This window comes from Salvelinus sp. IW2-2015, unplaced genomic scaffold, assembly GCF_002910315.2.
Source record: "Salvelinus sp. IW2-2015 unplaced genomic scaffold, ASM291031v2 Un_scaffold2528, whole genome shotgun sequence".
NCBI classification, from domain to species: Eukaryota; Metazoa; Chordata; class Actinopteri; order Salmoniformes; family Salmonidae; genus Salvelinus; species Salvelinus sp. IW2-2015.
The window spans coordinates 3,070-14,522 of NW_019943841.1; the positions used below are offsets into that span (position 1 = coordinate 3,070).

At 44.9% G+C, this 11,453-nt stretch overlaps 1 protein-coding gene across 2 annotated transcripts in view; it reads right to left on the reverse strand.

Annotated features, from left to right (window-relative positions):
* Positions 1 to 8,409: 8,409 nt before the first annotated feature.
* Positions 8,410 to 11,453, reverse strand: part of LOC139025344 (uncharacterized) — an 18,392-nt gene continuing 15,348 nt past the window's right edge. For both annotated transcript variants that reach the window (XM_070440418.1, XM_070440419.1), the window contains one exon: positions 8,410 to 11,338. In XM_070440418.1, coding sequence (XP_070296519.1) covers positions 8,501 to 11,338 — 2,838 coding nt within the window. In that variant the 3' untranslated portion in view covers positions 8,410 to 8,500. The remainder of the gene's footprint in view (positions 11,339 to 11,453) is intronic.

Below are 11,453 nucleotides of genomic sequence, written 5' to 3' on the forward strand. Positions count from 1 at the left end.
TGTCTTTCTAAGATCTTCGAAAGCCAAGTTATCAAACAGTATTACCGACCATTTCGAATCCACCGTACTTCTCCGCTATGCAATCTGGTTCAGAGCTGGTCATGGGTGCACCTCAGCCACGCTCACGTCCTAAACGACTCATAAGCATCGATAAGAGACATACTGCGCAGCCGTATTCATTGACCTGGCCAAGGCCTTTCGACTCTGTCAATCACCACATCTTATTGACAGAACTCGACAGCTTAGGTTTCTCAAAATGATTGCCTTCGCCTGGTTTTTACAACTACTTCTCCGATAGAGTCAGTGTGTGAAATCGGGGTCCTGTTGCCGGGACCTCTGGCAGTCTCTGATGGGGGTACACAGGGTTCAATCTCAGGCCGACTCTCTTCTCTGTATACATCAATGAATAATGCTCTTGCTGCTGGTGATTCGTCTGATCACCTCTACGCAGACAACACCATTCTGTATACTTCTCTGGCTCTTCTTTGGACACAGTGTTAACTAACTCAGACGGAGCATCAAGCCATACAACTCTCTTTCCGTGGCCTCAACTGCTCTTAAACGCCAAGTTAAAACTAAATGTATGCCTATTCAACCGATCACTGCCCGCACCTGCCCGCTCCCGCATCACTACTCTGGACGGCTCGGACTTAGAATACGTGGCAACTAAAATACCTAAGGTGTCTGTTAGCTGTAAACTCTCCTTCCAGACTCACATTAAGGCATCTCCAATCCAAAATGTAATCTAGAATCGGCTTCCTCGCTTCATACTCGCGCCAACCACATGGCTACAGGTTATCTACAAGTCTCTGCTAGGTAAAGCCAGCGCCTTATTCGGCTCACTGGTCACCATAGCAGCACCCACGTAGCACAGCGCTCCAGCAGGTATATCTCACTGGTCACCCCAAAGCCAATTCCTCCTTTGGTCGTTTCCTGCCAGTTTCTGCTGCCAATGACTGGAACGAACTGCAAAATCTCTGAAGCTGGAAACACTTATCTCCTCACTAGCTTTAAGCAACCAGCTGTCAGAGCAGCTCACAGATCACTGACCTGTACATAGCCATCTATATTTAGCCAAACAACTACCTCATCCCCTACTGTATTTTTTATTTTGCTCCTTTGCACCCCATTATTTATATTTCTACTTTGCATATTCTTCTACTGCAAATTACATTCCATTTTTACTTGCTATATTGTATTTAGCTTGCCACCATGGCCTTTTTTTTGTCTTTACCTCCCTTATCTCACCTCATTTGCGCACATTGTATATAGATTTATTCTTCTACTGTATTATTGACTGTTGTTTGTTTTAACTTTACTCCATGTGTAACTCTGTGTTGTTGTATGTGTCGAACTGCTTTGCTTTATCTTGGCCAGGTCGTAGTTGTAAATGAGAACTTGTTCTCAACTAACCTGGTTAAATAAAGATGAAATAAAAATAAAAGTATAGCGTGTAAATGTACTACAGAGTATAAATGTAGTATAGAGTTTAAATGTAGTGTAGAGTGTAACTAGAGTATAGAGTGTAAATGTAGTGTAGAGTGTAACTATAGTATAGAGTGTAAATGTACTACAGAGTATAAATGTAGTACAGAGTTTAAATGTTGTTGTACAGATTGTAACTGTAGTATCGAGATGAAATATTGTAGTGTAGAGTGTAACTATAGTATAGTGTAAATGTTGTAGTATAGAGTGTAACTATAGTATAGAGTGTAAATGTTGTAGTGTAGAATGTAACTATAGTATAGAGTGTAAATATTGTTGTATAGAGTGTAAATGTATTATAGAGTGTAAATGTAGTGTAGAATGTAACTATAGTATAGAGTGTAAATGTATTATAGACTGTACATGCAGTATAGAGTGTAAATATTGTAGGGTAGAGTGTACATTTTGTAATATAGAATTTAGAGTATAAATGTAGTATTGAGAGTAAATGTAGTATGGAGTGTAACTGTAGTATAGAGTGTAACTGTACTATAGAGTGTTCTGTTATAATCTCCACCCGGCACAGCAAGAAGAGGACAGGCCACCCCTCATAGCGTGGTTCCTCTCTAGGTTTCTTCCTAGGTTTTGGCCTTTCTAGGGAGTTTTTCCTACCCACCGTGCTTCTACACCTGCATTGCTTGCTGCTTGTGGTTTTAGGCTGGGTTTCTGTACAGCACTTTGAGATATCAGCTGATGTAAGAAGGGCTATATAAATACATTTGATTTGATTTGATCTATAGTATACATTGTAAATGGTATCCTTTTTGGGCTAGGGGGCAGTATTCGGAATTTCGGATGACTGACATGCGCAAAGTAAACTGCATGTTACTCAGGCCCAGAAGCTAGGATATGCATATAATTGGAAGCATTGGATAGAAAACACTGAAGTTTCTAAAACTGTTACAATATTGTCTGTGAGTATAACAGAACTGATATGGCAGGCGAAAACCTGAGGAGAATCCATCCAGGAAATGGGATTTTTTTGATGTGAGTGGTTTTCCATTGAAAGCCTATTGGCTATATAAGAGTTTAAGGCCCAGATTGCAGTTCCTATGGCTTCCACTAGATGTCATCAGTCTTTAGACATGGTTTCAGGCTTGTTTTCTGAAAAACGGCGAAGAAAAATACATTTTGGTCAGGGGACTGGGGAAGCATGCAGTACTGGTTTGCGTGCGTGACTGTGTGCCCGCTCTTCGTGCTTTTTCCTTTCTATTGAATACGCTATTGTTCAGTTGAAATATTATCGATTATTTAGATAATTGACAACCTGAGGATTAATTATTAACATCGTTTGACATGTTTCGATAAACTTTACTGGTACTATTAGGATGTATTCGTCTGCATGTTTTGACCGCCTTTGAGCCAGTGGATTACTGAACAAAACGCGCCAACATAACAGAGTTTTTGGGATATAAAGAGAGACTTTATCGAACATAACAACCATTTATTGTGTAGCTGGGACCCTTTGGATTGCCAACAGAGGAAGATCTTCAAAGGTAAGTGATTTATTTTATCGCTATTTCTGACTTTCGGATGACTGACATGTCTTTGATTGGCTGGAAAATGTTTGTATGCTTTTGTACGCGGGGCGCTGTCCTCAGATAATCGCATGGTATGCTTTTGCCGTAAAGCCTTTTTGAAATCTGACAAAGTGGCTGGATTAACAAGTTCATATTTTAACCGATGTATAACACTTGATTTTCATGAATGTTTATTATTACTATTTTTGTCATTTGAATTTGGCGCTCTGCAATTTCACCGGATGTTGTCGAGGTGGGACGCTAGCATCCCAATGAGCCCAAATTATACTATAGAGTGTACATTATAGAGTGTGAATGTTGTAGTGTAGAGTGTAAATATAATATAGAGCAGGGCTGCCCAGCCCTCTTCCTGGAGATCTACTGTCCTGTAGGTTTTCAGTCCAACCCTCTTCCTGGAGATCTACCGTCCTGTAGGTTATCAGTCCAACCCTCTTCCTGGAGATCTACTGTCCTGTAGGTTATCAGTCCAACCCTCTTCCTGGGACGAATCGTACTTCCTGTAGGTTTCAGTCCAACAGTTTTCCAGTAGTATAGATTGTAACTATAGGTATAGAGTTTAACTATAGTATGTAGTGTAACTATAGTATAGAGTGTACCTATAGTATAGAGTGTGAATGTGGGTACACAAGTGTGAAATGTAATATAGAGTGTAAATTGTAAATGCATATCTGTAGCATTGTTCTCCTCTCACCTCTTTTCCTCCCAGCTGCAGCGTGTGGTTTCCTCTCCAGGGTTCCCTCCATCGTCTGCCAGTCAGACCCATTCTGATGACAGGCGTGAACGAATACTGACCAAAGAGATCAAACATCCAATATCAGCCAGAGATCAATACATCCCAATTCAGCCAGAGATCAATACATCCCAATATCGCCAGAATCGAATACATCCCAATATCAGCCAGAGATCAATACATCCCAATATCAGCCAGAGATCACAACATCCCAATATCACCAGAGATCAAACTGACTAACTAGATGACTAATGAGATGACTAAACAGATGGCTAACTAACTGACTAACTAACTGACTAACTAGTTGACTAACTAGGGGACTAACTAGACTAACTAGCGACTAACTAGACTAACTAGTCAACTAACTAGACTAACAGGGGACTAACTAGACTAACTAGGGACTAACTAGACTAACTCGGGGACTAACTAGACTAACTAACTGAATAACTAGTTGACTAACTAGGGGACTAACTAGACTAACTCGAATTACTAACTAGTTGACTAACTAGACTAACTAGGGACTAACTAGACAACTAGGGACTAAATGACTAACTAGGACTAAGCTGGACTAACTAGAGACTATACTAGACTAACTAGGGACTAACTAGACTAACTCGATTACTAACTAGACTAACTAACTGCTATCAACTAGTGACTAACTAGTTGACTAACTAGACTAAACTAGGGGACTAACTAGACTAACTAGGGGGACTAACTAGACTACTAACTAACTGACTAACTAGTGACTAACTAGTTGACTAACTAGATCTAACTAGGGGACATAACTGACTAAACTATGTCGGAGCTAACTAGAACTAAGACTAACTAGACTAAACGAATAACTACTTGACTAACTAGGACTAACTAGGACTAAACTATGGACTAACTAGACTAACTAGGGGACTAACTAGACTAACTAGGGACTAACTAGACTAACTATGAGACTAACTAGACTAACTAGTAAACTGCATTGTAACAGTGACTAACTATTGACTAACTAGAGGACTAACTAGAATAAACAGATGACTAACTAGCTGTATGACTGTGTTGTCTTTTTCCTCCTGGTCTCTCACCATAGTGCCCACATCGCCCCCCTGGCCAGTTTCCTGTCCCTGCTGCTCCAGGTCTCTCACCATAGTGCCACCTCGCCCCCCTGTGGACAGTTTCTGTCCCTGCTTGCTTGGTCTCCACCATAGTGCCACATCCCCCCCTGTGGCCAGACTCTCTCCATGCTTTTCCATGACACCCTCCAGAGTGACAACAATCAGCTCGCTGATTGTTCTGTCCACAGACCCAGTGAACAGACAGCAGGCCTCAATTGATGGGTCCTGAGAGAGGGAGAGGTCCTCTCAGGGTTAAGACTGACATTCACTGAAGTTTAGTGAACGCACTTTACAATGAGTTTAATGAACTTTTTACGACTGAGTTTAACTGAACTATTTACATAATGAGTTCAATAATGAACTTATTACAAGTATTTGCTGAATGGAGGCATTTTTGTCTGCTACTGGACCATAGAGAGAAAATTGATAACAGTTGTAAATAAAAAAGTAGTGAAACAGTGATAGAGGATACAACTGAGATGCAGTAGATAACAGTGAAGTAGAGACAACAGAGTAGAGACAACGAAGAGAAGTAGAGTAGACAACAGAGTGAGACAAAAGTAGAGACCAACAGAGTAGAGACAGTACAGTAGAAGCAAGTAGAGTAGAAGACAACAGAGTAGAGACCAACAGATGTAGAGACAGCTAGAGTGAGACAACAGAGTAGAGACAACACGAGAGTAGAGACAACACAGAGTAGAGACAACAGAGTAGAGCAGTAGCAGTAGGAGAAAGTAGATAGAGAAGTAGAGTAGAGACAACAGAGTAGAGACAAAGATGAGACAATAGAAGTAGAGACAACATAGTAGAGACAACAGCAGTAGGACAGTGAGTAGAGAAAATAGAGAAACATACAGTAAGTTACGAGGACAGTAGTAGTAGAACAGTAGAAGTAGAGACAGTAGGTAGAGACCAGACAGAGATAGAGAACGAGTGAATAGCAGAGAGAGACAAAGTAGGAGAAACAGGCTAGAGACATAGAGTAGAGAGACAGTAGAGTAGAGACACAGACAGATAGAGACATGTAGAGTGTAGAACACAGCAGTAGAACAAAGGTAGAGTCAGTAGAGTAGAGCACAGTAAGTAGATGGACAGGCAGAGGTTAAGAGTCAGTAGAAGAGGAGAGACAGATAAAGGCGCAGTAGAGCATAGAGCACTAGACATAGGAGAAGAGCAGAAGTAGACAGTAGAGTAGAGACAACAGAGTAGAGACAGTAGAGTAGAGACGACAGAGGTAGAGACAGCATGGAGTAGAGCTAAAGCGACACGAGTAAGAAGACAACAGAGTAGAACACTAGAGTAGAGACAGTAGAGTAAGAGACAGTAGAATACGAAGCAGTGATCTACAGCAGAGTAGAGACAGTCAGAGTAGAGACGGTAGCCTAAGAGAGAGACAAGTACGAATAGACAAGTAGACGGACAAGCAACAAGTAGAGACGCAACAAAGTAGGAGACACAGATAGAGATCGACAAGGAGAAGATGTAGAGACAGCTAGAGTAGAGACAGCAGAAGAGAGAGAATACGGTAAGAGACCGGTCGAGTAGAGACAGGCAGAGGTAGAAGACAGTAAGATGTAGAACAGATAGAGTAGAGCAGCAGAGGACACGAGGAGTAGGAGAAGCAAGAGTAGCAGCGTACGAGCTGGAACCGAAGAGTAGAGCTAACCAGGAGAGTAGAGGACACCAGGTGATTGCACAGGTGAGAGACAGCGAGTAGAGACCACAGCAGTAGAGGACGTAGAGTAGCATGACAAGACAAGTGTATAGACAAGTAGAGTAGACGAGCGTAGTATAGAGACAGATACTAAAGCGAGAGTAGAGTACAGACAGGTACATAGAGGAGCAAACAGATTATGCAGCTATAAAGACAGCCAGAGTACATAAGTAGAGACAACCAGTAAGAGCACGCAGAGTTAGCAGGACAAAGCAGAGTAGAGACACACAGACTAGAGAACAGTCAGAGACTAGTGAAAGAACGTGAGAGTGAGAAATAGAGTAGAGACAGCAGTACGAGACGTAGAGTAGAGAACACAGAGTATGAGGACAACAGAGTAGAGACAGCAGAGTAGACAGCAAGGTAGAGACAGAGAGGCAGAAAACAGTAGTAGAGACATGCAGAGTAGATACAGAGCGAAATAGAGCCAGCAGAGTAGAGACAGAGTAAGGAAATAGATAGAGACACAAGACAGTTAGAGACAAACAGAGTAGAGAAAAGCAAAGTGAGAGCACAAGTTAGCAGTAGAGCAAGCAACAACAGTAGAGGGGACAACAGAGTAGTAAGTACAACATAGAGTCGGAAGATAGTAAGACACAGACGTAGAGAACGTGAGAGCCAAAGTACAGATCAGAGTAGAGTACACGAGTCTGACAGAGTAGCAGACAGGTAGAGTAGAGACAAGGTAAGAAAAGTATAACGCAAAGAGTAGAGACACGAGTAGGACAAGCAGTAACAGCAGGTAAGCGTGACGAGTAAGAAGAGTAGGAAAACACGCAGTACAGAGTAAAGTAGAAAGCAGATCACGACAGAGTAGAGAGCACGCAGAGTAGACGAGACAGCTATAGAAGACAGTAGAGACAGTCATGAGTGAGCAGCGAGTAGGAGACAGCATGAGTAGAGACCAGCAGGAGATAGATGAGAGCAAGTAGACGTAGAGACAATGAGCACAGATAGAGACAGCCTAGAGTAAGAACAGCAGAGTAGAACAGTGATCAGAGAAGAATGTAGAAGTAGAGACAGCAGACGTAGAGACAGCAGTAGTAAGACAGCGAGTAGAAACAGTAGAGTCAGAGACAGTTGATAGAGACACCTGCTAGGTAGAGACAGTAAGCAAGTGAGACAGCAGATAGAGAACCAGCAGAGTTACGAAGACAGAAGGAGGTAGACGAGCAGCAGATAGAGACAGTAGAGCTAGCAGAACAACGTAGAGAGACAACAGAGGTAGAGGACAAGCGAGAGTAGAAACACCAGTAGTAGACGACAGTTGAGTAGAGTCAACAGAGGTAGAGACAGCGAGTAATACAGCGCAGTAGAGACATGCAGCAGTTAAGCAGACTAATAGAGTAGAGACAACATAGTAGCAGACAGCAGAGTAGAACGCAAATAGAGACAGCAGCAGATGAGAAGACGCGCTAGAAGACAATAGGAGATAGAGACAACCCAAAAGTAGACACACAGTAGAGACAGCAAGTAGGAGAACTATGTTAGAGTAGAACAGAGTAGAGACAAACCGAGTAGAACAGTCAGATAGAACCGGACGAGTAGGAGACAAAAGAGTCGAGACAAGCAGAGTAGATTATTACCCAGAGTCGAGCACAGTACGAAGTAGAGAACAGTAGCGCATAGGACAGTAGATGTTAAGACAGCATGAGTAACACAGCAAGGTTAGAGACAGGTTAGGTAGAACAGCTTAGAATTAAGAGCAGAGTAGAGACAGTAGAGTATGGGAGACAACAGAGTTAGAGACAGTCAGAGTAGAGACCAGTAAGTAGAGACCGCTTAGAGTAGAGACAGTAGAGCTATGAACAGCAGAGTAAGAGAAGTAGCAGTAGAGACAGCAGAGTAGAGACAACAGAGTAGAGACAGCAGAGTAGAGACAGTAGAGTAGAGACAACAGAGTAGAGACAGTAGAATCTCACTGATCTCAGAGGTCAAAGTCAGTGAGCCTGTCAAAAGTAGACCTCACCTTTGGACCGCCTGTGTCCTCCATCTTCTCCTCCTCATCTTCTTCCACCTCCTCTTCCTCCTCTTCTCTATACTGGTAGATATATCTCTTCTGGTCCTCTATTTCCGGTAGCTTGACTGGGTCTTCTGCCGTTTCATTGACCAGTGCTGTGGTCCTCCAGGGTTGGTCCTGAACAGGGAAAGCTGCCCAGGACCTCCTGTCTCTGTTAGCCAGGATAGGGAGCTCTTCTCTGGAGTTAGGGTCTTGGCTAAAGCCCTGGTCCTGGTTGTACCCCAGTAGGGTTTGGAGGGAGGAGGGGAGTGTGAATTCAGCCACTATAAGGTTAGGGGCAGAGGCTGTTATCAGCTTTCTGTAGGGGGGAGCCTGGGGCTGGTCCTGGGGGGGTGAGAGGGGGTCTGTGGTCAGTCCTGGGGGGTTGCTACTTCCCCCCTCCTCTTGGTGTGGCTGGTACATGATGTCAGAGGAGATACTCTGTCTGTAGCCATTGCTATGGTTCCAGATGTCCTCCAGCTCCTCCTCTAACTCCTCAAACTGCTGATGGTCTGGATGGACGATGAGGTCAGGGTGGACCGGGTCAGAGTTGAGTTCTGTCTCTGTCTGGTGGTCTGGATGGACGATGAGGTCAGGGTGGACCGGGTCAGAGTCGAGTTCTGTCTCTGTCTGGTGGTCGGGGTGTCTGTTTCTGGGTGTTGTTTTTGTCTCTGGGTGAGCAGGAGCTGGGGTTGCTGCGGGGTTTTCCCTGGGTCTGGACACAGCTTCCATACGCCCCACCTCCAGAGACACTAGCCTCCCCAACACAGTCCTCCTGGGCCGGGGCTCTTGGGGAACGTCAGGTGCATTGAGCTTCAAGCTCCCAGAGTTGGAGACACCAGAGATGCCAGAGTCCATAGAGTCTTCCATCATACTCCCCAACCCACTGATCTTCAGATCCACAACCATCTGAGAAGCCTGGCAGGTCTCCTGGAGGTCAACACTCTCTCTATGGGTCTTCAACCTATGATGGTACTGGTGTCGATTGAGGTCCTGAATGAGGCTCTCATGGTTCTGATAGGCTGAGGAGGGACTGGAGTCCTTGCTCTTTACAATGGGACTTCTACTAACCATGGCCCTTTCCATGTAATTGTAATGGTCTCGGTTCATTGGAACGGGACTCTTTGGGCAATAAGCTGTGATTGGTGGTTGCTTGCTGGAGACGAACTCCGACCACTCCTGCTCAGGCTCCTGGTGTACGGTCTGGATCTGTGATAGGGATAGGTCATCGCTTGGTACGTTCTGATCCCAGTCCTCATCCAGGGCGGGAGGAGGAGGAAAATCTGTATCTAGATTAGACAGAGGCTCCATCTGAATGGCCTGTGTCTGTGGCTTTGTCTGTTTCAGTATTTGTGTCTGTATCTGTGTCTGTAGTGGTTGTGTCTGTATCTGTGTTGGTAGTGGTTGTGTCTGTATCTGTGTCGGTAGTGGACGTGTCTGTATCTGTGTCGGTAGTGGACGTGTCTGTGTCTGTGTCTCTGTCTGTATCTGTGTCGGTAGTGGACGTGTCTGTATCTGTGTCTCTGTCTGTATCTGTGTCGGTAGTGGACGTGTCTGTATCTGTGTCGGTAGTGGACGTGTCTGTATCTGTGTCGGTAGTGGACGTGTCTGTATCTGTGTCAGTGGTGGTTGTGTCTGTATCTGTGTCGGTAGTGGACGTGTCTGTATCTGTGTCAGTGGTGGTTGTGTCTGTTTCTGTGTCATTAGTGGTTGTGTCTGTATCTGTGTCGGTAGTGGNNGTGTCTGTATCTGTGTCAGTGGTGGTTGTGTCTGTATCTGTGTCAGTAGTGGATGTGCCTGTATCTGTGTCAGTAGTGGTTGTGTCTGTATCTGTGTCAGTAGTGGTTGTGTCTGTATCTGTGTCAGTAGTGGTTGTGTCTGTATCTGTGTCATTAGTGGATGTGTCTGTGTCAGTAGTGGTTGTGTCTGTATCTGTGTCATTAGTGGATGTGTCTGTGTCAGTAGTGGTTGTGTCTGTATCTGTGTCATTGTTTCATATCTGTCAGTAGTGACGGCCTCATTGTCTGGTGCTCTGTGTGTGTCTGAGGGAGAGGAGCGGGTATGTTTGAAAGAGCTGAGGGCTGCATGTGTCTCTGTGTGAGGGTTGGGATTGAGGTTTGGGTTGGGGGTCCCCCTGTGTTCTGGGAGTCCTATAGTGATGACGTCCTGTATACTGGGGATCAACCTCATGTCTTTGGAGAGGTCGAAGGTCAAAACAGACCCCAGAGACAGGAACCTGCAGTGGCTCCTCACCTGGCCCCTGGGTGGAGCTATAGAGACTGCCTCTGTCACTGCATAGGGGCTGACAGTGTACACCCCAGAACATTCATCTTCAATATCCCTGGCCAATGGGTTATCCATGTAGTCCACGAGTTCCACCCCCTGCCCTGGCCCCACCCCCTCGGCCTTTAATAGGCTCTTCTTCTTCCTCCGGCCCTCCTTCATTGGCCAGGTCTGGGTGTCGTACAGCGTGATTGGCTGGGGTGCAGCTTCAGCAGGACATGCCACCTCTATCTGCTCCTCCCCCTCTACAACCATGATTTTCTGAATGGTGTGGCGGCCAGCATCTCTCTTCCTTCTCCTCTTCTTCTTGCTCCTTCTCTTCAGACTAGAGAAGATGGAGGTGTTCTTGGGCAGAGAGGAGGAGAAAGAGACGCAGGGATGAGGAGGCCCGGAGGAGGAGGAGGGGGGGGATGAAGAGGAGGAGGTCTTGGTGTGGAGGCGGGGCAGTAAAATACTCTCATATGCTGAGGTCATGTTGTTGTCCTTTAAATAGAGGAGGAGAGAACAGACAGGTTAGGAGAGGAGAGGAGGAGATAGGAGTGGAGGAGAGAACAGACAGGTTAGGAGAGGAGGAGATAGGAGTGGAGGAGAGAACAGA